We start from the raw sequence: 26,636 nt of genomic DNA on the forward strand, positions 1-26,636 counted from the left end.
AGCACAGAAAATGTTTCATGAATCATTATTGACAGTTCATTGTGTTGGCTGGTAATGGACACAAGTCTGTAAAATCTAGTACTGCTACGCTTTTAAGTTGCTTTCTATTAGAAACTGAGTTTTAATTGTGAAGGCAGAGATAGGGAGAATTGTGGAAATTCTCTTACCATCCTCCTTCCAAGCAAAGTTACTTCCCTTTTGAAGCAGGTGTGCTTGAGGATATTTCAAACAATATGGAGTTTACTTTTGAGACTCCCACATTCCTTGAAATTATAATTTTTAAATGTGTTTTTTCTTCCAAAGTGTTTGTACGTTGCATTAGTTTGCCAGTGACAGATAAGTAGTATTCTGACAGTCAGCTCTTATGAGTTGCATTTAACATGTTTAGTCCTTTTCTTCTATTGTTACTTCTGTAGATTCACAGCTGAAATCTTTTCTGGGTAATAAGCTGCCATTAGCCTAGAAGCCTTCTGGCCAGTACGCAGGGTGTATGATTGATTCATGTTACAAGCACTTCTGACCTGTTAAAGGATGAGGAACTTCTTTAACTGGAAGATTAATTTGCTGCTTTCATTTGGAGTGGCTACTTATATGCCAATATTGTATTCCATTTCACGGTGATCTGGACCTTTATATGTTGTTGCTGAGGAAATTTAGTGGCAAAATGTGTGTTGGGGTGATGGCAATGCTGTTTGGGCTTGTTCCTACCTGTTCCTTTGAAGACTGCTGATTGAGTTTTATCTGTACCAAAGAAGCCATTGATAAAAAATGAGTGGTCGTTAAGACTCAGTTTAACCTGAGGTCCCCAGGCAGCCTGGACAAGAGTCTTAGAGCAATGTCAGTGTGTTCTTGAGAGTGCCAGGCCATTGTAGGTCCAACAGGAAAGAATTTTATGTTTTTATATCACTTGCCAGTTGTTCTGTAGCCTATAGCCTGTTGTTCAAAACTAATTCTGAAAAGTAATAAAACTATGAAATTTAAATGCACATTTTAATAGGAGATATATTATCGATCCGGTCTTGGGTTTGCAAATTCATTTTTTGCCTTCCCTTCTCTGCATTTTCAGAGTTGATATACAAGGAAGTCATGGACTTGGAGGAGAGAACCAAGAATGGGGTTATACGCGGACAGCCAGCCCCTTTAGGTTGGTTACAATAAAAGCACAGTGCATCGAGTTGTAGATCAGGAGGGAGTAAAGCTGTTCAAGACATCCAAGAGTAACCTAACTCAAAAATATGGCTCTTAAATGACCAATAACATCTTGAATTCTCTTTGAGATATTGCTTATTAGAATGAAATGTATGGGGTTGACATCTCTCTTTTTTTATTAATCTGATAAACTCCTCTATTACTGTCCCCGTGTAACTGATGCTTCATTCATTTCAGTCCTCAAGAAACACCTTGGTATGTACTGGTACTCTGTTGCCATAATCTGGTTAGATGTGTAGCTGGTACAGTTTCAATTAAAGTTACAACCACTACTTACATCTATTAAGTAATGAAACAGGATTTCTAGGTTGGAAAATTGTAGAATGCTTTCAGAAACTGTTGCTGAATTTTGGAGCAAAATGTGCCCATTAACTGACCATTGATAGGACTCCATTTGCACTGTTGAAAAATGATGGCAAAAGTTGGACAGCCGTTGCTGATTCTGCTCAGAGTTCACTGAAGTCCAGACTCTGAAAAACGATTGCATATCTGAGATTGAAAGTATGTGATGTGGCTGGACATCAGCTATTTCCCAGCTTGAAGGGGAGATCTGATGGGCAAAAAACCACGCCCCTTCTTTCTTTATCAAAATACATAGATATATTCTAGCTTTGGGTCTCAACATTTTGTAGGGTATCTTGGCTCTGGCTTTATGCAGTACTATCTCTGTTTGTGATTTTTAACCTTCAGCCATTGGCATTTACTGTAATTTGACAGGTGTCATGCCATGTCAGTTCTGTGGTTCTTGACATACCATTCATTAAGCCCCACATTAAAGACTTGCGGGTTTTATTTACTTTGACAATGGATTAAGACGCATCTCTTCAAACTTGCCGAAACAGGGGAAAGTAATGACTACTAGGAAGAGACAGACTAATGCAAGTACTGAACCGTGCAACTGTATCTGCAACTGATTTGCTGTTTTGTTTCTCATAGCACAGGTGCAGCAATGATCAATGGCTCTCAACATCCATCTTCATCGTCATCTGTCAATGATGTGTCTTCAATGTCAACAGATCCAACATTGGCCTCTGATACAGACAGCAGTCTAGAAACCTCAGCTGGACCTCTGGGTTGCTGTAGATGACTACTTGGTCTTTTGGGGGGTGGGAGGGGGGTCCTTTTAGTCATTAATAGGGCACCTTTAAAATTTGGTCATATTTTTGAGTGTTTTTTCAAAAATAATCGTAGAATTCATCATAAAGTGCTGTAATTTTAAACTGTAAGTTGTGTTAAAAGCAGCCACTTTTTTTGCTGTAATTAACTGTAAGATATTAAACCTCATAATTTTTATTGTGGTTTTAAAATCTGCATATTTGCTTTACTATTATGCTGCTGATCTTTTTTTACTGAATTTGTAAGATTTGTTATATCAAAGCACATATTAATGTTGTGGTCATTACCATATAATGAATTATTTAAGATTTTATAGGTTTTCAATTTTTTTTAATTAGAATTTATTCCAGATGTTTTGTTCATGATATCCTTCAAAGTTTTATGCTTGGTCATATGTCTGTGTCCAGGTGGAGGGGGAGAGAATTCAGTGCAGCCAGCTGTAGTTTTGGGCATACTATTGTGGTGCTGGCAGTGAACAAAATCCTCTTTTATTTTGGCCACTTGCCTATAATACTTCAGCAAAAGCAACAATTAATGAATTTTTTTTTAGAGAAACAGTATACAATCCTTTGCAAAGTAACCTCATCTGAATGGTTTTATGAACTTAAGAAAGCAAAGCATATCTTCAAAGCTGCAGAAATATCTAGCCTAACAAAGTAATGTGATGTTTTCTGCAGACTTGTGGCATGCCAAATCTTGTGATCACCATAAAACATGAGGATACTTCATGAATAATACATTGCAATGCAAATAAACTGTTTACTTCTAGCTTGTAGCCTGTTTTTGTACACACAAAATGAAGTGTATCCGGGATGTCTAGACTGCCGAGAGGGGAAAACGAATATGCTGTAGCTATACTTCCATGTAATATGTGATTTGTGGGAGTTTTGTTTCTTACTAGTTTTGTCTACTAAGGTGAGTGATTTTGGGGTAGAAGAGGGAATGATGTGAATGCAGTAGGGGCAAAACTTCAGCTATTCTTTCTCCACCAAAAGTAACTGATTGCTAAAAACCATTAAGTGGTAGGAGAACCTCAGGATTTCTGTAGCTAATGCATTAAGTGAGCAATATATGCCATCCAAAGGAGGGAGAAGTAGTGCTGTATAAATTAATATTTATCTCTTTCATTTCACCATGAGACCAGTGTAGCAGAAATCTTAATAATGCTTCATTTTAAGTCATAAATATTCAGTAGTTTTCAACACTGAAGCTCCAGGTTTCAATACGCTTTTTAAACAAAAGATATATTGAAATATATAGAACAGTTACTAAATAGTCATGTAAAATGGTGCTGCTCCTCACAGAAGTATTTTAACTGTTTACATTTTATATTTACAGAATGATTTATGTATAACTGACTTAAGTTTATGTATGAGTTAAACAATCATTCACAATTTATTCCTTTGGAAAATGCAGATTTTTAGTGAAGCTAGGCTGTATAATTGATTGCCTTGTGTAGATGCATATTTTGTGTAGTGAATTAGAATGTGAAGAGGAATTTAAATTAGTAATGCTCACAAAAATGAGCCTTTGAAAATGCAGAAGTCTTGCCAGGCACAGAGCATAAGCAAATAATATAACTGGCTACAGAGGTCATCCAGGAATGACTGATACTCTTCAGTGTGGTTCCTTCTGCTTGTTGGGTTAAATAGGTATCTTTTTGAAGTTCTGATTAAAAGAGGAAAATTTGTCTTTGTAATAAGTTTCAGGAAAATAGAAATGATAGTAATGCTTTCAATATCTAACATGTCTTTTTAAAAAACATACAGGGTTACAAGGAATGGTAATGTCTCAAAGATGACTAAATTGATAACTGCAGTTGTTTTCCTGGCCTGGCTAGACTGCTGGTAAGTGTTATGTGCATATAATTTTGCTTTCCTCACTTGTAATATTTCAATATTGCCTTTCTAAACCACATTTGTTAAGGCAATTCTTTTTACAGGATCCTGCCAAATTGTATATTACCTCAGAATAGGCAGGGCATGTTTGGATTCATCTAGCACCGGAACATAGAAAATCTGCTCAAGTTGAACAGAGACCAACAGAACAGTCTATTTTGTAATTTTTTATCAAAGTTTAAGCTGTGAATTAAGCCAAAATTTTTGGTCATACAACAGTACTCCATTGTTATATAGGGTCAAATGATAGTCTGGTCAACTGAGTGTAATGAAGTTAAAACTGACAAAATCAACTTCTGATGCCTGTAAGTGCTGTTAAGAACAGAATTTGGTAAATATAATTCCTATTTAAATTTATTTTGGACCCCTCTAGATTACAGTGGTGATTGAAATATTTTGAAACTTTGAAATCATTTTTGCTATCACTTTCCAGTGTCCTAAAGAAAAATTGCTTTTAAAATGAATATTGAGTGAAACAGTTACTAGGCTTTTACCACAGTGTGCTCTCAACAGTAACTTCGCTGAGTTCATAGCTCTAAGGAGAACTTTTAAGGTAGGGTTAGTGAATGGGCAGGACTGTCCACTGCCACCCATTGCAGTGTGAGTGAGCTATGTTTAAAGGCATTATTTCATTAAGGTCAGAGTTTTGCCTGTGGTAACCTAGAGTTCACATTTGGCACCATCTTCATAGCAGTAGTGCTGCCCCCCCGCCCCGCCCCCCGGTTGCTTGCATTTTAGGCAAATTAAAGTGATGGCAAATTTCAAAGACAAGAAAATCAGATTCAGTAACCAAATTATCACAACAACATCCTAGTCTTAACTTCCCTTTTTATTTGTTGAAATATAAAAATATTTCAGAGATAGTTGTATACTGCCATAGAGAAGCAAACAAATGGGTAGCTAGACTTCAGCTGTCTTTGTCTATTGTTGTGTAGTTAGATCATATGCTATCTAATACACTGTATAATTTTATCCTTAAAAGTATTATTAAGCTTTATTTTCGTCTGTGATTCCAAAATCTTCTCATGACAACAGGCTTCACTAAAGTGCATGCAACTTTCCTATTCTAAGGCCATTCCAATCCATTCAGAGTTGGTAGGGATTGAATTACAGGGAGCTGTCTGATTTCTTATGTCAGGTGAGGTTAAAAGTTGGGCAATAATAACGAGATTAATTTCTACCTTCTGTGGTCAGAGATGTGGCAGGCATCAAGGATAGAATAGTTCCTCTTCTTTTGTAGAAGTAGGTTCTTCAAGACTTTGGAATAGAATTGGGGGAGGGAAATTAGTACTGTTACTGTGTGCTGCATCTCTGCTCTGTGTAGTCTTTTGTTGATGCAAGACAATGGGGTCAGAATTGAGGGGTTTGTGTGTTGGTGTGTGTGTGAGAAGCTGGACTGCCAGAGCAATACCCATCCACTGGACAACTTAGACTGGCCTGACTGACCAGGTCACCTCTATTGTGTTCATTCTGCTAAGCTGACCAGACATGGCACTTTTCCCTATGTAGGTGCTGTGTGGCTTGGGTTTTTAGTTCTGAAGAACTTTGCTATGCTATATGCAGTAGTATCTTTCCAGATACGAATTCCAGCTAGATACAAAGATACATCAGCATAAATTGGTGAGCCTGCCCCACCAGCACAGGGGTGTGAATTTAGGGGAGGATAGGGTGAGCTGGATTTGAGGCGGCTGTGGCAATAGCACCCTCTGCTGCCACCGGGTCCAAGCAAGTGGAGTGTTACTGATGCGGGTTTGTTTTATGGAAGATTGCTTCTCTGAACAAAGGCTATTTCGTTAGAGAGCAAAAATTAAGCACCTTGACAGGCATTTGCATGAGTATAATGCCCTGCATTAACGTATATGGCATTCATCTCAACATTGCATAAAGAAAAACGATCAAAAAGCTGGTACCGGAGGATAGTTCCTACCCAGCCAATGATCCAAAGCGTGTGACATTATTAAATGTTTCTCACTTAAGATCATGGGGTAAAGGGGAGAAGATGGTTCATCTTACACTTGGTCTCACTGTTTCAAGTAGCTAAAGGAAGTGAATTACTGTTTCTAGATATGTTTTTATTTGCTGTTGACAGCAGTTTGTCCCTGCTGTTATATTTTATGTTCCTATCAATGTTTTGGTTCCTACATATTTAGTTTGAGGACTGGAGTTGAAGGAGAGCTGTCTGCATTTTTCAGTAGGATTAGAAAAAGGGTTTTAATGAAGAAATGTGATGACACTCTACTGCCTACCCAAATGTTCAAATCATTTAATTTAATCTTAGTTAAGGACACTGGATAAAAGTGGTATTTTAAGTGATCTCTTTCACTCCCTTCTCTTCTTCAGCTATCTCTGCATTACAGAAACATGTTATGAATCAGATCACATTATGTTTCTACTTCTGCAGTTAAAAATTTAAGCTAGGTTTTCTTGAACTACCTCACACAAACTTTCTACGTTTCTTAAGTAAGCAAAGCTAACCCTTGCTATTGGAACTACACTGAATGTGAATAGAAAAATACACTTCCTTTAGAAAAACCTATTGGCCAATGTTGAGACAATATCAGTAAGTATGTTTCTTATATATTTCACGTAAGATGTTCATGTGTAATATATAGCTTGTGTACAATAATGTACATCTAGAATATTGTGTTAGCTGTAAATCGGTGATTTTATTATTGTAGTCTGGTTTTGTAGGTAAAAATAGCTTACTAGTAATGTCAGCTCATCCTTTACATTTTACAAAAGGAATAATTCTTGGTAAGCTTTGCATACAGATGAATTACTTTTGTAGGCCCAATATCTAGTCTATTTTTGAGAGTTCTTTAACTTTTATTACTAAAGTTGAGAAAAACCCCCTAATTATTGTGATCATTCCTTCTGCCCCTTTTGAAGTATATTCTTAATTTTATTTTGTCCCAAGAAATATGAAGGGGAAGATACACCATTAAAAATACCGGGGAAAACTGTAGGTTTTTTTACTTCCCCACATTTGATACCTTTTCCTGCTTTTCCTTTATTCCCTCCAAATAAGCTGTTGGTGGGGCATTACTGAGAACATTGTGGTTTTTTTACTCATTCATGCCATAGGTCATTACATGTGCACCACTGGAATGTATACATTGTTATCTAGTATGTCAATTGGTTATAATGATATTTTAAATAAAAAAGAAAAAAAAAAAGTTTGACCACAATGCATTTAGTGTTTCTTCATTGCTAGGCCAGAATGGATTTCATATGGATTTCTTAATAAGGCTGCAGGTGGAGTCTTATTAGCATCAGTCCTTCCTGAGAATTCATCTGTTTTTAATGATACTTAAAGTCCTGTCTTGTGTGTGAGCTCACTTGTGGGCAATGTGACCTGTTTCTTCCATTTCTCCATTCCCGTGGGCTTTGGATGTGCCACAGACTGTTAATATCAAGTGTTTTTGCAACTGCTGGGAATCCATTCATACTTCCTTGCTGTCAATTCTAGCTGCCCTCTTTCCTGGAAATACAGCTGCTGAGACCCTGTGTTGCAGGAGGTAAGGCATGGGCCATCTAGTGTATGAAAGGAGGGCCCCGTCCCTGCGCACTCAGGAAAATCCTTCTCAAAACTGAGAATCCTGAAGGATCTGACTTCTGAAGACCTCTTACTGGAGAGGTAACTTGGGTGTCAGGACCAATTCCTGCGCTGGCACCTCTACCGTGGGGCTAAATCCTAACATAATGTGTTTTATTGCCTTCATTTCCAGCAGGGTCTCAGTGTTTCTTTAAACAAAGACTCAAGATGCCCTTGAGTTGTGTTTGTCTGTGTGCTGTTATTTTGTCTTTGTGTACATTTTTAAGGGAAAGGTACTGTGACTGTGGGCAGTATGGTGTGGCCTACTTTGTTTCTCTGGACCAGCAATTTGTGAGGTGTTCTAGGACTGTGGCGAGACTCAGAAATGCCCTTGCTTCTTTGTGTAGGTTAGCATAAAGTGCAGCTGATTGCTAGTAATACATTATTATAGAGCAAGGCCTGAGGCAGTCTTAGCTGCCAGGGATTTGTCTGTGGGCGACTTAGGCCCAGAACTGAAACACTCCATAGTGCTGCTGGTTTGCATGGAACTTGGTAGCAAATGTAGATAATTCAATAAGCTATCATTATTAATTTTCCTTTTCATATTACAAATGCCATGGAGACATACAGAAGCTTTTGTTATTCTGTAATGCTGCTGTTTGGCTTTGTTTTGGTTTTTTTTAAGCATATGGTTGTGTTGGGTTTCTTTCACTAAAAATTTTTTGCACTTTTTTTGCCTGCATAATACTGGAAGGGATGTTCCAGGCTGGGAAGATTGCACAGGTAAAGCTGTGGTAAAAATGTATCTACCTGATTCCAGGAGCCTTTTGTCATGTCTTCTTAATACTAACAAACCTGTATCTTGTAAATGCTTGCTAAAAAAGCTGGCACTTTAAATTGGGGTCTGTAATAAGCAAAAGGTCTGTAAAACAAGGAGTGCTGTCTTGGATCCACGAAGTTGGCAAATGAAGGGGTGGGAAAGGGAGTACAGAAACAGGAGTTAAAGCTGGGAAAGAGTGTTTCATCTTCCTCAAAGGCATAGTGTTTGATGAAGTTGTGTACAATAGCACAAGTGTGTTCCCATTTCTTGCATAATTGCCTATGATGGGAAATGAACATTATGCTCCTGTTGCTGTGCTTTAGAGTTAACATCCTACTGTGGTGTATTTTAGCGTGAACTGGGTAGTTTGCAGCTTATTGCAGGCTTTATTTACTGCAGCGGATCATCTTCAGAAGGACCCTGGAATTTATTCCTCATGAACAAGAAAATTGATGTTGCTGGAGCACAACAGTCTACCGGGAAATGGTTAGTTCCATTAATCGGTTTGAGTGGATACAGTTTCATTTGTGATACTGAAAAGAAGAATTAATTTTATCCTGGATGCCCCATTAAGATTATGTAGTGCTACATAGCTGACAGGTGATCCTATCCTGGAGCTGAAGAGTTGGGATAGGTGGGTTTGTTCCCCAGTTCCGCTATACATGTAGCAGTGCCTAATTTTAAATACTTACAGAAGATCTAGAATTCTAGCTGTGTTTGATTTCACTGAGAGTTAGCCAGCAGTCCTGTTTAGTGCTTGTTGTCTTGCATATTTGTTTTTTAGGCTCCCAGTCACCATGGCTCAGTTCCTAAGTAAGTAAGTTTGTAGTGTGCCAGAACTAAAGGGAGTAGTCTGCACTTGATACAAACACACATAAATAGTCTAAGGGATGTGGGCTGTCAGGATGGGTATAGTGAAAGGTACCCATGTTGGGGGTAGGAATAAAAGAGGGCATTAAAATAACCTCGTTGCTCCTACTACTTGGATTGAATGCCTCAGTAGAAACTTCTTTTTACCAGTCCTGATGTCTTAATTGCAGAGAATTACTTACAACCCAGTTCTGGCCACTCTGTAATATTAAGGTTTATTTTGTGATAACTAGCATGGTACTTAACGGTACCTACCCTGCTGTGTTGTTCCAGCTCAAAATCATTGTTACAACAGTTGCTGCTCACATTATGTATCTTAATGCTGCTGTTTAAAGGCCTGTCATATTCCTCGCAGGCTCACTTGTAACTATCAGTAATAATACAAGGCTGGGGCATGGAAAAAAGGCAAGGGTGATGCTGCTGCCTGCAGGTGGCAGGCTGCTCCTGCTGCACACTCTGGTACCTGCCACACTGCCTCACACTAGGGGCAGTCAGGAATCCAGCACAGCTGGATATGCTGGAAAGAAGGGAAAAATGTTTTGAAATTAACTGAATTAACCTATCCACATGGCTTGCTTTACCACCTTGCTTGACTTGTCTTAACCAGGAAAGATTAGGTTAGAAGGGTTATTTTTGCTCACTTTAAGTCGTTTACATTTCTATAGGAAGGAGAAGCATTACGGTGAGGTAGAAACAAGTTAACTTCTAGATGTTGAAATTGAAATACTTAGATATCTGCCAGATGATGAGGAGCAGGTCAATACTGAAAGGTGTACTATCTGCTGGTATGTTTAAAAGCCCATTCTAAGGTTATTTCCAGACAATCAGTTATATTCTTCTCTAGTAAAAGACAGATTCAGGTCATTTTTCTGCAAATACTTAAATAAAGCAAGCACCTTCACTACAATCTATGCCAGTTCATGTTGTCATGGCACTTTTCTGTTAAAAGTCTTTTCTCCTCTGAGATGCCTCAGCTGTCAAAGGTACGTGCCAAGAAAGAGTGAGTGCTGGGCTGGCAAGTGGAGTTCAGGCTGAATCTAGTGAAACAATTTTCTGTGTGCAGGCTCTGCGTGGCTCAGGGCACTACAAATGCAACACACAACTTCTCAAAGAAGTCCCTTGAAAAGGGGAAGTCAGGCCTGGCAGCTAGTTACTGGAAATTACAACTTCCTTCTAATGATTTTTCTTTAGTAGAAGTAGTAAACTTACTTAGGCTGCTGCGATGTTTGCGATATACTTCTCCTGTCCCCTCATCTCCCTCTGAACTAACAACAAAAAAATCAACTTGTCAAGAGAAATGTTACAAGGCAGCTAAGTGTAAATTGTCCCAGGAAGGTTAAAGTTAGATCCCCACCCTTCCCCCTTTATCTACAGCTCCCCCCCCCCCCAATTGCACTAATTTCTCTTACCATAGGTTTTGCTATTAAAGTTTTATAGATAATAAACCCTCTGCAGTTGGATGTGTTTTGATGATAAGAATCTTTCTTCTCCTACCTTGATGCCTGATCAGTACATATCAACTCATGAGATTTTTTTTTTTCTTGCAGCTAATACTGCTCTATTCTTGGCTCAAAAACCCCCAGATACCTAGGGCAAAAATGTGCATATTTAAAGTTCCATGGAGTTTGTGTGGCCAATCTGATTATTAATCACATACAATTTAGTAAGTTGCATTTTTGTGAAACAGTGGAACTGCTTGGTTGGTAAGGGACAATTTTAGTGAATTGTCAAGATTTTGGCATCTTCACCTTGTTTGTAGACTTTGTTTTCACATTATGTTCATAAAATAATGCCACTTTATCAAATGAGAAATCTGAACAAACTTTATATACAAGTGAGGAGAAAAACCACCTCATTGAATTCATATGCTAAAGCACATTGAATGTGGTGCCATACTGGAATTGCCATCTTCCCAAGCGCAAGTGTAGGAGGCCCTCAGCTCCGGGCTCAGCTTGTCAATCGGTTCTGGCCATCCCACCCACCTTGCAGGACTTTCCACTGTCCTTGAGCCAGCAAAAGGATGGTGCAGTAAGTCTGAAGATGGCAGCAGTAAAGCTATGGAGACTAGTATCTTTTGATTTGTGGATAAAAAGGGTGCTCACTCTTTCTTGACAATCTGACATCTAAACTTTCAAGCATTATGTTTAGCAGTCTTTCCCAGCTGGCCCAAATACTACAGCACATGTAAAGACAATGGAGCAAGTGTCACCAAGACTATAATCACTGTAGAATAATTACTCATGATGCATGAGTATACTAGAACAATGTGCAGTTTCACTGGTTTTGCCAGAAATAGAATTTTCTGTGATGTACGTCAGCTTGTTCTACTTGGGGACTTTAGCACTTTGACTCCCAACAGTTAAACACCCTAATGTTGAAAAAAACTCTTCCATTTCCTTCTGCAGGAGGTGATTTCTCTTCTCAGCATCTTCACGAGCACGTTCAGAATTCCTCAGCTTGATTTCCAGCATCGTGTATTTCTTTCGTTCTTGGTCCAGTTCTTCTTCTAACCTAACCACTTGTTTCCTCAGGTCTGCACTTGTTTCTTCAATTCTTAAAATCAAAGGGGAGAGAGAGGGAGAAATAAAAAAAAAAACAGAAGAGGTTTTTTAAGTGGCAGGATAAATACTGATTGATAGCTATAATAAATGTAAGTTGTTTCACTTAGAACTAAAATATCTTAATTCTAAGAGGAAGTTTTAAAGGAGGTTACTAATTGCCATTTCATTAATGTTGAGTTTAAGAGCAGAGACTCCTTGAAAGCTGGAGCCTCCTCTATTTGTATCTTAAGAAAATATGCTCAAGTCTTACAAAACAATGCTTACTTTTGGGCAGCAGAGTGAATGGCTGAGGAGATTTATTAACTAATTCCTCAGGCTGAATTCAAATATGTAATTCCACAATAATCTTTTAGCCTCTGTTTTCATCTTGATACTGTGTTTCCCTATATGGATATCCAGTACAGAGGAACATCCTTGGACATCAGGTAGGAATGAGGTCGTAGTCCTTCCTCACCATCCATTTTAGGGTATTTTCTGTAAAGTTTGTCACTGACAGTGGGGTAGGGGAATAAAAGTTTTTCATACTGTACAAGATTTTACAAAACCCAGCATTTCATATGAGGAAGAATCTGGAGATTAGACCTTAAATTTATCTGTGCACAAAGCTCTAATGCAAGACTTGGAGCTTTTCTCTAAGGAGGTCAAAAGAACAAGGTTCATGTTTTTTTGATTTGAAACAAGTGCAGAAGGCACATCACTTGCTGTCCTCTGCATCATGGTTCCTAATTGCAAGACAGAGTAATGGTGTTAATACAGAGAAGGGAGTATATCTAGATAGGAAATTCTGATCACTAGAATATTCAGAAAAGGTGATTTTAAAAATTATGCTTTTCCTAGGAAAAGTGTCCCCCCTCTAACTTAAAAAAAAAAAAAAACAGCCAAAAAAACCCCCCAACCACCACCTCTTAGGTTCATTGATCAGTATAATACCCAGCTGTGAAGGTGGCATGCCTGGCTTTCCTGTGAAACTGTGAATGGGTTATTTTTAGACAAGATAAATGACATGCAACAAGGGCATGCTACAGCCTCCACAACAAAGAAAAAAGGGACATTTGTGACAGTCCCAGAAGGGTCTGAATTCCATTTTGTGACCACCACGAGGCAATCATGCAGGCAATGCAGTGCATCCCCTTAAACTGTTCCTTCACTTACAGCTAATAATGGCAATATAATCATTTTCACAACAAATTAGGAAGTCACACACAGGCACACTGATGACCAAGTCCAGCAGACCAACAGCTGCACTGATGAGAGTAAACATTTCTGTTCACTCTCTGCCAAAAACTCCCCATAGCGATGAAGGCAGACTTTTATCACCCAGATAGCTATCTTCTATAATATAAGAGGACTCTCCTGAAGCTAGGATGCTTACCCAAACACACACGCCTTTATAACATTTTTGTTACATCCTACAGCTCTGAGCTACCAATTAAATTTTTCCACCCCAAAGTTTAGGGATCAGCTACAGCAGCCTAGACTAGCTGTCCATGTTCTCAATTACATGGGTCACCGTACTTACTGCATTTCTACATATACAACATAACAGTCCTCTCCAAGGTACTTCCAGTTTCTTAAAAGTCCCAGGTGGTAGACATCAATTACTGAAACTCAACAGAGAATGCCTGATAATTATACTAACCTCGAGGGAGAAATGCTTTGGAACAGACTAGTTACAGGAAGGCCATAAAACTTGCCTCCCTCTGACTAAGAGAGAGAAAATGGGCAGTTGATGATGATAAATAACAGCTTTTCCATCAGCAAGCGTTCCTTACCTCTGCCCCAGGCGGGTACTGACTCTGCTTTCCCTCCACTTATGTATGTGCCAACAAAAAGCTCATATTCCTTCATTAAAACACGCCCGGCTACACGCACTGAGTTCTGCAAACCACACAAGCACACATACAATTGTAAAGCAACTAATTATTACTTTTGGGGACTAAATTATCTTCAATAAAATAAAGCTAGTCAGGCAGCCCAAAGTTTTCCTGCTTAGCAGCCTCCCTTCTTTGCTAGTTAGTTCCTGTCTTTCCACAGGAGCAGACTTTTCATGCAGTCTCAAAAGGAACATACTTTTCACATGTAAATTGCTGCAGATGTAGTAAAAACATTGCAAAATTTTTGAGAGCTGAAAAACTTGGCTTGAAATTCTTAGACTTGACAGCAAGATCCTTCAGGCTGTAATCCTGAACAGCTGGAGTCATCTTGTTTAATACAAAAAGGCAGTGATTGCATCTTGCCTGGTTTTATGAAACTATTAGCTCATTAGGCATTTTCCTCTTAGCTACTTTGCCCTGTGAGACCTGGCCAATTTGTAGTCCTCCCCTCCAGCCACAGTGCTCTCTGTCCCTGTCCAGCTGAAACTGCTCAACAGCTGGAATGAAGAACAGGTAGGTCTTCCTGGATGTCCCCAATGTCAACAGCTGAAGGCCCCATTGGAAAAGTTTTACTGATAAGAGGTGGAAAGCCATCTCTTCCCCCAGGCAGCAGGTGAAAATGTGCAGATACACATTTCCAAGTTTTGCACCGTTGTCTCCTTTCTGTTTATTACTCTCTATCCCTGCAACAAGGCTTGCCAGGGCAGCTCTGCAGAATTAAATGCAAGGCACATACCCTCATTGCCCTCCCATTTTGCATCAGTAGGGCACCTAAAAAAAAAACAAGCCATGGACTACCACTGTCCTTCACAAACCTTTTCCAACACACCATGCTAGCAAGCGGTGGTGGTCTCATCAGCTCTTCTACCTGGAACACAACAAGGTGGGGGTAAGCTTTTCTCCCACTCTGCGGTGTTGGGTAGAAACAGAAATGGCTTCGTGGCCTGATTCTCCTTCCAGCTTCACATACCAAGGCAGTACAATGCAAGAGACAGAAAAGCTGCAGAGGCTGGCACGCCACCACCATAGGAAATCATAAAATAAAGCAGGAAGGTAGCACGTGAAATTCCTACCTTAACAGCCAGGCCACTAGAAGCAATCACAGTTCAGAAACATTTTTGAGAAATTACTTCAACAAAAAAGAGGCAACAAACATAGCCTGAAGCTGTGCTATACAATTTCTACAGTCATATGTGCTTTTGGTACCATGTTTGGGAGGCTGATTGGAAATTGAGGCATGTAAATGCTACCAGAGTTTTAATAATTGAAGGAGTATAACATTAACACTTCAACACACAAAAAAGCTGAGAACTCAACTATTTGAAAGAAATGGGACAACAACCCTTCTTCAGTGCAAAGTACCAGTGCTTCAGGCCAGTGATGATTCTTCTGTATTATAACATGAAGTGCAATTTTGCATATGGCTGTATATTAAAACATATCTAATTCCTTTAAGCAACAATATTTCATGTGCATATTTCCCCGAGTGCTTGCCTGAAAGTCATTCTATTAAGCACTTGCACTCATAAAACTGAATGTACTAACTCACATGAATAAATATGACTTCCTAGTTAATAATACTTTCTACTTGCTACAACCCCTGCCCTCACATCTCTCCTGGAAACTGGAAGTAATTTTTCTGAGCACAGGTCTAAAGTACAGCACCAGCAGTGGCAGTTGTGCAAGTAAACATCAGAGTAGGCGAAGAACTACACAGTTCGCCTATCTGCTGTACCAGCAGCACCTTGTTGCCACTTTGGGTCAGTGCCTGGCTATACAAGCAAAGGACCACTACATCAAAAATCAAAACCGAGGTTTCTAGAAGTTCAACACAAAAGGGCTGCTGAAAAAGTTGTAGTAGCTGAGATGCAGTCCCACCACCACCACCACACAAAAAAACCCAACAAGCCACCAAACCAATCCAGAGAATAGTCAAGATCAGTTTCCTGAAGAATGTTTCTGTTGGGAAAAGCAGCAAGAAGCCCTCAATTTCAGACTGATTTGGTACAAATTTCAGCACCTGCGCAGACCAACGGAGTTCCTTGTTGGGGCCTGACCACCCTGTGTCCCAATCCCTCCCTCCAAGGTGTTTGCTTTGCTGTTTCTCCCAGAACACTGACAAAGAGCAGACTTTGGCATTACCTGTGCAGTTCTGATTCCCAGGGAAAACATAGAAAGTGAAATATTGGAATTCCCTGTGTGACAGAAATCCCATTTTTTTTGATCCCCTCTTAGATCAGAGAGAGAAAAGTTGGATTCAGAGAGCAGTGAGGAAAGAGCAGAACCAAATCTGCTGTCTCGCAGACCCAAATTCCAGGTCTGAGAACCTGACATGCTTGGTAGCCCACACCCATGTGCATACAGGGGTAATGCTGACAGACAACTTCCTTGTCCCCACTGCAGATGAAGTTACCTTTTGATACTAGTCTCATACTCAGTCCTCTGTTTGCTCAGTTCTGTCTTTAGCTCCACCACCAAGCTCTGTAAGGCCCTAGAGCATTTAACAGAGTCTCTGGAAGCTGCAGCCAGGTTGCTCTGTTCACTGCTGCTGCTGCTACATGCTTCAAACCTGTCAATGCTGTTCTCCAGATCTGCAGTCTTGACCTCACTCTGAGACAGTGAGCCCTGAGTTATCCACTCGGTTTTGAGAGAGCTTAGAGTAGAAGAGTCACTGGCCCGGCAGGCTGGGCAGCTGCTGACTGAGTCCATCACAGAGATTTCACATGATGATGTAGACCACGTGGTGCTGGCCATACTGTGTGTGCTAAGGGAGAGGCTGGACGAAGGGACGTTGTCGTAAGTAGAGAGCCTCTGGGAAGAACACGAGTCTTTAACTCGTTCCCCAGAGGCTGTCCGGCGGTGGCCTCGGAGGGAGTACAGTCCATTCATCAGCCAGTTCCCACTGGAGGAGAGGTTGGGGATATCCAAGGATGAGCTGCCCAGCTTTGGACTCACAGACCGTGCTCCCTGCTGGCGGAAGGAGTATTTCCACGGAGGCAGCGGCTGCACTCTTTTATTGGGGCTGGTGGCAGGCTGAGTCAATTTGCCACTGTGCTCTGAAGGAGTGTTTTTCACTGCAGGTCCAGGAGTGGCCTCTAGTGCCACAGCACTGCTAGAGGGCAAATCAGCGGGGCTGGGAACACTGTTCTCCGACCTGCTGTCCTCCCCATCCTCCTCAGAGATCCATTCCACAGTACTGCGCTGGTGCACAGGCCTGATTTCCAGCTGGCTCCCTGGCACATCTGCCTGAGGAACTGCAAAGATTCGCCCCTGTTCACTTATCAGCACTGTCATCAGGTGCTGAACTAGTGAGGTGCCTGTGGGGAGGAAACAAAAGGCAAGCAGTTGATGAGACGTGGAAGACCTCAGATGCTCACTCCCTGTCTGTGAGATGCCCTGGGAGCTCCTTGTGAGGCAGGTCTGTGCACTGCAATGGGTCTGCACAAACAACTGCTCTGGGCCTTTCTGTACAGGACTGCAAGGGACAGGAATCCATTCCCTTGGCTGGAAACGGGGACTGTGAAGGATGCAGGTGTCCAGCTCGTGAATGTAGCTGACTAGCAGAGTACAAATGATCACTAGCAACGATTAATAAATTGGCCTGCTTAAGGACACCATTGAGGATGACAGAGGAGGAGAACACCTAGAAAACAGGGCATGTCTGTACCACACCAAGGCATGGGGTTCAGAGCCAGCATCAATCTCTGTGTTTGCATCCATGCAGGACAGCATAGCCCTGTGCAGCGATGCATGCCGGATCCTGAACGCACTAACCTGTTTGCTGGGATGGAGCACCTCTCTTCCCAGCTTCCAAAACCAGCAGGTTTCCACAACTACATTGCACCCAGTTTCATAGTCTTAACAGGCCCAGACCTAGTGTTTATTGAAGAACTAGAAATTTCAGCTCAGGCCTTCTGCTGCACTCAGTGTATAGAGAAACTTGCAGAAAGTATGACATCTATATGAAACATGTGCCTGCAGAAGGTGTACAGAAAATACTGCCAATTATTTAAATCCACAGAAATGAGCTGTCATTGTTTTCCAGTAGAGTAGACCATTATGAACTAATAGAGACCTCCACTTACCAAACCTAATACAAAGCACTTTCTACAAAAGAGGAAAACCTTAGAAAGAGCAAATAAGTAATTGTATCTTTAAGCAGCATCTGAAATAGAGAATAAGACTAACATACTCAGGGGTTCAAGATAACAGCCTGAATTTAATAATGAGGTTTCAGCCTGATAGCAAGGGGTACTGAGCTCACCTACAACTTTTATTTTATGTCTGTGAATGCAGGGTGAGAAATAAACCTCTCTGGAGATAAGGGCATTAATAACAATTTAGCTGTCAAATGTCAGATATTTCTATTTGAAATTCATGGTTTACATTTGAAGAGAAACACGAAGTGCTTTTTGTTAAGAACTAGCAGCAGTATTTTTCTGTATCAGCTGTTTTAGCAGATCCATCTTATCCTGAAGCTAAAAAAATTTTATTGAGCCTCTTCCTACTTCTCCATTATTTCTATTTAACCAATCTTCTATCCTCCACTAACAATAAAACAAAACATTACCATTGTTGTTGCTTATGAGTATAATGATGAAGTCTAAAAATCCAGTCACTGGATCCCCATTTTTCTACAATTCAAGTCTGGTAACACAGAATTCCAGGTCAGGTCACTGTAGTGTGTTTATATGATGATTAGGAGAGACTATGAGACCACAGCATCTGTGGCACCTGTGCACCTACACACAGTACAAGCACCTCTGCCATCAGCTGAACTACATACTGAAATGCCCAAGGTGAACTGAACCCAAACTTGTCATCTGGACCAACTGAATAAAAAGCACATTGTTGGCCAAGGCTGTTAGAGTCTTGCCAACACTGGCCAACTGGCCACTAGGGGAAGGCACAGCATCACACAACAGACTGAGGTTTCAGCTATCCCCACCTTTGTAATACTGAACAGTCCAGCATCCGCTCCTGCACTCCCTTTTTCTCCTCCCCACATTTTTGTACCTTCCCCGCTTCAAGGGGAAGGTCTCAAATCTACCCTTAATAATATGGCCCACATCTCTGTGGCAGGCTTTGAGTCCCTGAACAACTACAGTATGCTGGGCCATGCTCTGAACTTGGCCTATTACCTTATAGTGAGTTGCCATCTGTGGGGCACACATCTGCAGTGCCTTTCAGAGGTCACTTGTGCAGAACTAAAGGCACTGCTGCTGCTAAGGTGTGATAATGTTGGCATTCTGTGAAGGATTTCCATCACACAGAACACCATGTCAGCTGTACCCTACAGCTAGGGAGCAGTGCCAGGGCTGAGTTCAGACATCCTGGGCACAGCATCTCCATCTGTACCTAATGCTGGATGAACCCATCAATTCTTTTTGCAGGCTTGCCAAGATCCCACAAAACTTCATGCAAAGACCCTGCTAAAACCTGTACCACAGCAGCTGTGCTCCAGTGCCACCTGGGAGAGGGGCTGTATCCCAGCCCTAGTGTCAGCCAGCCAGCGATCATGCCCTGGGCATTTCCTGACACATATGGACGTAGGTTATTTTCAAGCTTCAGATTTTTACATCCAAAATTAACAGTGACTTTCAAGTTATTCCTTAGGTTCTGTGAAGTTCTGACCCATACACAACCTGCTTAGAAGACAGCACTTCTATGACACCTAGTTATAGCCACTGCGGCACAGCAAAAACTACAGTACCTCTTTCATTGTGGACTGGATGTCCTTTACAGGGAGCTGTCTAACCACTGAAGTGCACCAATACTAAATGGTAGCAGTTTGTTACTTAAACGTGGTCCTTCTGAAGAACATTCGAGCTTTCATTTTAGCAGTGGGTTCAAAAAGAGTTCACATAACAACTTAGAACAGGGCAGAAGCATCTCCGTATAGTGAAGAGAAGAGACACTCCTAGGCCAGTGGTGAGTGGGATAACAGAGGCCAACCAGTACATATCCTCATAGGCACTGATGAAAGGGATTGCTTGACTCATTGCTGACTGTGCAGTCAAGTGATACAGCTACCAACGAATGTTGGCTTTCAGCATACTCTTACAGCTCCAAAACACAGGTGTTGTGTTATCTTACAAGAGTAGTACCTACCTTCCATCATTGTCACTGGATCTTCCATTTTGGGCCGTAATATATTTGGTCCAAATACTGTAGCCAGGTTCTGGACACTCATCTTGTTAATGCTGGAGTGAGCCTGAACTTCATCAAGGAACCTTGAAAAGCCCCCCCAGAAAAATCAAAGGAGGAGAGGAATAAGTAAGTGACTTCTCATACTTTGACTGTAGGCATTCTGGGGCAGGAACAGTTTTGTCCTGTGTTTATACAACCCTGATTCCTGAAATGCTTCTAGGGACTAACACAGCTTAGATACTCAGTAATAACCCCAGATCCCTCCTAGTGTATGAAACAAGAGTGGACAGGATGGCTTCTGCCAGAAGTACCAGCCTACCAGGGATCCAGCCTTCTACTGGGTATGAAAGGACAGATTATCATATTTTTATAGGAATTCTCCAATTACACAGATTAACTTCTGTGAGTTTTCACTTACAGATATAACAGAAGTAAAAAGACATTTCGCTCATCTCCTCGTCCCAGAACTAGCAGCCTGTGGAAAGAGCTTTGTGGCTTGAATCTAACAAAATACAGAGAAAGAGGTAGCCCAAATGCTTCTTGTGAATGCATCAGCTGGGCAAACATTGACACAAGAAAAAGACCATGCAAGCCAAAGATAGCACATAAAGAAATCCAGACAGACTGGCTATCCATATGTATAAGCTGAAAATCAGCAGAAAGTTTCTATCAATTAATGTTTTTGTAATTTGGAACAGCCTCCCAATAGGAGTTGGAGTAATAGAAAGGCTGTAACAAACACCTAAATACCTAAGTACATCATTAGCCAAGTTGTAAAAAGGACTACATGACAAGCAAACCTACAATAGCAGGAAACAGGACTCAGTGGCCACAAAAGTGAACAGTCTCTCTGTCTGTACTCCGTTTCCTAAACTATTGTTAATTTTTGGATGATTGGATGGGTTTTGGCAGGGAAAAAGTTTCCTTGTCATTCTGCACTACTTGGCAAACTTTTGAATGCTTCTACTTGCAGCATGAGTTTTCTAGGCACTCCCATTTTTTCTGTGGCTTTGCCCTGTGGTGGACACTATGCTTAGATCCCCAAATCCTCAGTTTTCTTCACGAAGTCAGAAGCAAATTCTACTTGCCTTGCCTTTCCTCAGTTCTTCACTTAGAAACATGTATAATTATATTCCCCTGCCTCAGCCATTCATGTTTTGAGGTGCTCAGATATTAAAACAAATGGCTATAGAAGCACACAGTGAGGCAAAATAAATTTTTTAAAGCATTCAAAAAACACATTTCAGAAATGCTATCTGTCTGTACACTTGGGAAGGGCTTGACATCTCTTGAATAAGTCATGAGCTTCATGTTAGTGTTTGTGTCTACTGCCTGCTCCAGATGTGCAAATCCCACTTGTCATAAAGGGACTAACTACCACAGAGACTAGAATACAACATAAAGTTCACTACATTGTATCTAGGGTAACAGTCTGTTCCAGCTCCCAAAACACATTCCAGCCCACTTCACAAAAACTGGGAGAGTCAGCAGAGAGATGAGGTGAGACAAGGTTGTGGAGTTACTGGTACTCCAAGAGGAAGCCACTCCCAACCCCACTTCCAAACTAGAGCTGAGGCCAGACAGGCTATTCTGACTGCATCTGCTACACAGATTGGGTCATAAATCTTCCAGCCGCACAGTACCTGGAAAAAATGCCTTTCTTTACTGGTCTTTAAGTGCTTCTGAAATAAACAATATAATATATAAGTATCATTCATGCATGCTGCCAAGACTGTGGGTGACAGCAATTTGCTTGGCTGATTCTCTTGGATAAACCAAGAGCTTCCTTCAGGCAGGCTGCACATTCACCTCCACATGTTTTACAGGAGCAGTAACTTACATATAAGTGATGTTTGAATATTCATACTTTCTGAGTAAATTATTTGCATATAAGACCAGCCTTACAAAACTTAGTGACTTTTCCAAGCGTTAATTAATTTCACTTACTTGCATATGTATTTGAGGAGGTTGTAGTTGGGTTGGGGCAAATTCTTCACCTGTTTAACCAGTTCCTGGGTACCCTGAGGGACAGGAAAAACAAGGAGAGCTATTAATATAAATGATGCAAAACAGACTTTCCTTCAGTACTACAAAGTCCTCTTTCCAGAGTCAAACCCCTGAACAACAGATGATGACACAAGAAGGCTTTGCTTTAAAAAAGGTGTCATCCAGTGTGTTGTGCCTTACCAAAAAGCCAGTGTCCAGAACTTGATTCAGTTCTCAAAATCAGTGGAAATCCTCCTGTGAACTTTAATGATTGATGTAGAAGTGTTCAATTAGTGAGGCCTGCTAGTCTTCAAAGTCTGCCCACTAGCATGTACCAGCAAATGTGCCTTTTCAGCACCTGGCCTATTTGAAATGTTGAGGCATCGAGTGTAGTATAAATACATTGCAGTAATGCTTAACTGAGCAGAAGAGAGTTTTTTCTTAAAAAGTCTGAACGACATTCCAATTCAACTACCTCCTTTTTAACTACTTACTTCCATTTGCAGTCATTCTGAGCTGTGACATACTTCCTCATAAAATTTCTGTCTTTACATTCAAATGTAAGATGAGACATCTGCTGGAGAAATGACTTAAAACCCTGAAGCTACTTAAATCACCTAATGAAAACCTCTGACTCAGAAGGCTATTGTCCTTCCACAGTCCCAAGCACCATTTGCTTGATCCTGTCAATGCTGCAGTCGCCCTGGAGATTTGCTTATTTTTTGAGACAACTAAACCTTTTGTGGGACAATAGATACCCAAGCACATTTGGGAAGAGTGATAGCTGCTAACTAATGATGGAGGGCTGCTAACGGAGAAATTCCAGAAGCAGCTGGTTCCAAGCCAAAGAGGTGCAGTTGGACATTCATTTCAAACTTTCCTCGATTTATTAAGGACTGTTAGGGGGGGAATTCTGTTGGCCAGCCTCTTGCAAGATCTTCCTGATTTCTCTGGTCCAGACAAGTCAGAAAGATCCAGAGAGCAGTCTGTATTCCTGCCTCCATCCTTAACATCCTGAATGTATAGATACTTTTTTATTCTGTATGTCCCAGCACAAAAAGTCCTCTAATAAAAACCTAAAACTTAAAAACAATAAGTCCTTTTTAATTCCTTAGCTTAGAAGTTATGCTGTTTTAACAGTGACAACAATGGAGACATCAATAAAGGACCAGTCACTTTTGAAAATCTCAATCCTCTTTTTTAAACTTCTGAAAACTTTTGAATCAAGGACAGCTGCTACTAATGTGAAAGTTAAGGTCAGCTGTTCAGGTCATACAGCTTTCAAGTAAGGAGTTTGAACTAGAAATAGGTGAGCTAACAGACCTAATTCCCTCTTGAATTTTGCTCTGTAACCCAATTTATTTCAAGTACAGAATTCAGGATGGTATTTGGCACTGTATTTCAAGTGCTCTGAATTAAAATACCATGGCTCCAGTGGATGCAAGAGGAGGCTTTGGAACAGAAACTGCAGGCAGTTGTGAACAGCTGGAAACATGACCTAAAGGTACGAGATGCTGCCTGAAAGAAAAAAAAGGTTCTAAAAATTTATCGTCCATGCTCTGTCACAATGAATCACAAACGTGGTATTACACAGAGGATATCTTTGTATTCATCAAGGTACAAACACTTGCCAGGTTAAAAAAAGATTTCTCTCCTGCTGCAGCATTTATCAGCTCTGCCACAGGTTTGTACCCACTAACCACCTCACCAACAGAGGGCAGAAGGCTGAGCCTAGTAACACCACAGGGAAAGTGTAAAGGAAAACGCAAGCTAGAAACTGCTGCATTATTAACAAATAGCACTGATTGTGCTTATGGCTGCAGCCTAGCAAGCAACAGAGGCACTGCACTGTCATTCATCATGGTGTTTTGCAGTAATAACTCTTACCTCCTCAAAAATCCTGCATGTCTAATTTACCACACAGGCACGCTTTCCAAGGAGTGATCCCAAAACCAAGGATTTTGCAATGTGTGTAACAGATCAGCAACAGTTAGGAGCTTCTAGCTGAACGGGAAAACTAGCAACATTTCAGATATTCACCCAAATTCAGACCCCTCTAAAAACTCAAAGCCACGTGCTTAGCCCACTGAACTGCTGTGTGCATCTCTAGAGTACAGGCAGCAGTGAAGGCTAAAATACTACTGTGTCAAGTCAGCTCGGACTCAAATGAGGTTTTAGAAATTTGAAGATCTTTCATTCATTCTTACTCTAAAATTGTTTTTTTGTTTTCAATCCCTCCTCCCAGCCAGTTGGGATCAGAATCAAATCTTTTTTAACGCTGCGGTCCTGCTAAGATACCTGAGAGGCCTCAGCACAGCCCAAGGTCTCTGCTATGTTTCTGTTTGCATTCCAACACCAGAGATTAGCTGGGTGCAGAATGAAGATGAACCACAATCTGAATGAAAAATGGAAAGCTTAGGGCAGTGCTGGAGGTTTTTTTGCCGCAGATGGAGATGAGGCCAAGTGACTATCATAATAATTCCTATCTATGGTCACAATGTAGCAGCATGAGGTGCCAACAATTTTATCTGAAGAGGTATTTTTTTCTTAAGTGCTTCTATTTTTATTGTGGGGGAAGGAGGGTACAAAACTAAAGAAAATTACATTTTGAGTCCCAAAGTCTAATTCAAAACCTCCAAGTGAAAAATGAAAACAAAATAGTACTTCAAATTAAAACAATAGATTGCATTTTGTTTCCAAATACTTTTTCCAAATGAAATGTTTGATTTTGAAATTCCCTGCTTATCATTTTGTGCTAAAAAATTATGGTTTCAGTGAAACCACATTTTTGAGCAGGGGGATTTTCCATAGCGGGGGTGGGGGTGGGGGGTGGGGAGTCAGGCCCTACAGGCTTGGTATGACTTTGTGCTACATCGTGCTCCACATGCTACTGTACATGCACAGCCTCGCCACCCTTGCTGCGTGCACTCCACCTTCCTTTCTGAAAAAGTAAACAGCCCCTTTTAAGGTACCAGATTCTCCTGACAAAAACAAATGCTTATGTTTACAACAGCAGCTTAACAAGACAACTTTGTACTATCAGCAGTACTGTATTTTGTAAGCTTTCATGTCGGCTATTTAGTGCTCCTCATCGCCTTTCTAATACAAAGAGAGTGCTGCACTACAAGTCATTTCAGTCTGGCCTTGCTTCCACAAAACCAACACAGATGTTGCTTCCCAAACCACTGCAGCCTGTGCAGGCAAAATCAGGCAGACTACATGGTTAATAAGCTGAGCAGTGATATACAATTATGTTTACCCAACTTGGCAGTGTCTCTACTCTTGTGCAATAGTGCTTAATGGATCCAAAACTTCCCAGTCTGCACATCTTATGACCAAAATGAAATGAGCTCCACTGCCTTAGAAATGCTGCCATTTCTTGTGAAATCAGCGGTTGTGCTGTCTGTAACATAGCACCCTGCAGAGATGCCCGAGTTGACTGAGGATAAGGCAGAAAATGAGCAAGTTCTGGAGCTAGTAGCACTTGTACCTATTAAAAAAACAACACTAGTACACTGACACACTGATGTGGCTGTGCCCAGGATGCAAATGCACATCCATGTGTGGTAGTATGCTGTGTCACGTACAGAAATTTGCTTTCTCAGAGATGGCTAGAGGATACATCATGTGAGTACAGGTAGTGGCAAACTTGCCTTTTATCTGTAAAAAACAACACTATCAGATATGCTACATTTGATGCATGCAAACAAGTATCTTTCTATGGGCATCATGAAGGACTGAATCTCTCCAGAGCCTTCTGCCACTTGAACTAAAGGTGAACCCCAGGCTCTCAGCAAAGAACAGTTTTTACAATCCCCACCAGAGACAAAGATGTGAGCACACTCTTCAGGCCACACACAGAAAAGGGACGGAACTGTGTACTGTGACTGATAAGCCCTCAGGCCTTTGCTTCTTTAGCTGACACTAGTAACAACCCTTACAGCTTCTTTAAACCTCTGTTTTAGAAGGTGGCACAGTTCCACCCACATAAGACCAGATCCAACGTGCCTTCACAATCAGCAAAGAGCTCAGGCATCACCACGAGAGGAACAATATGGATGAAACAGATCAATCAATCATATTGTAAATTATCCTGCTCCTCCCAAGCAGTGAATCAAAATTTCCATGATTGCCACAGACTTGGAGGTTTTTGTCAGCCCCTTCCCTTGCCTGGAAACCAAAGACAGGAACATTGTAAGAGTGTTCTGGCAAAGTATTCATAGCATTATCTCCCCCATTCTGGGATAATATCATAGCCTGCCCTTTTGTAGTGCCTCTCCTCTGAGAAACACAAAGACCACCGCACTGATCAATGTCTCACCCACCAAAAACTTTGGGGAGCAGAACATGCTGTTCTATGAAACTGAAAACACAGAAAAAGGGAGTGACTTCATACAGCTTGCTAATGAGTCAACAGCAAGGCTGGGAGAGGAACTCAGATCTCTCCTACATTGCATCTCTTGCTGATTACGCTACAGAATGGCTTTGTTCAGCAGCAAGAAGCACCAGGCTTCAAGACTGACTTCAAAAAAGCTCCTGCTTCAAGCAGAAGCCTGTGATACTAATGCCCAATTCACAGCTTCAGGAAAATTCAGGGGAAGGTCCTTAGGAACTTCA

General features: G+C 40.9%; 2 protein-coding genes across 6 annotated transcripts in view; one reads left to right on the forward strand and one right to left on the reverse strand.

Moving 5' to 3' along the window:
- The window catches only part of MAPK8 (mitogen-activated protein kinase 8), a 48,665-nt gene extending 45,572 nt beyond the window's left edge, over positions 1–3,093 (forward strand). For 2 of the 3 annotated variants that reach the window (XM_069796552.1, XM_069796551.1), the window contains exons 11-12: positions 1,067–1,144; positions 2,151–3,093. In XM_069796552.1, the coding sequence (XP_069652653.1) occupies positions 1,067–1,144; positions 2,151–2,296 (224 nt within the window). In that variant the 3' untranslated portion in view covers positions 2,297–3,093. Of the gene's footprint in view, positions 1–1,066; positions 1,145–2,145 lie in introns of all 3 variants that reach the window. The other variant, XM_069796553.1, reaches the window with a different exon arrangement.
- A 1,941-nt stretch (positions 3,094–5,034) lies between these two features.
- Positions 5,035–26,636, reverse strand: part of ARHGAP22 (Rho GTPase activating protein 22) — a 162,332-nt gene continuing 140,730 nt past the window's right edge. For all 3 annotated transcript variants that reach the window (XM_069796549.1, XM_069796548.1, XM_069796550.1), the window contains 4 exons: positions 21,981–22,054; positions 19,995–20,116; positions 16,297–17,200; positions 5,035–12,001 (listed from right to left, as the gene is read on the reverse strand). In XM_069796549.1, coding sequence (XP_069652650.1) covers positions 11,773–12,001; positions 16,297–17,200; positions 19,995–20,116; positions 21,981–22,054 — 1,329 coding nt within the window. In that variant the 3' untranslated portion in view covers positions 5,035–11,772. The remainder of the gene's footprint in view (positions 12,002–16,296; positions 17,201–19,994; positions 20,117–21,980; positions 22,055–26,636) is intronic.

Source organism: Haliaeetus albicilla, chromosome 11, assembly GCF_947461875.1.
Source record: "Haliaeetus albicilla chromosome 11, bHalAlb1.1, whole genome shotgun sequence".
NCBI lineage: Eukaryota > Metazoa > Chordata > Aves > Accipitriformes > Accipitridae > Haliaeetus > Haliaeetus albicilla.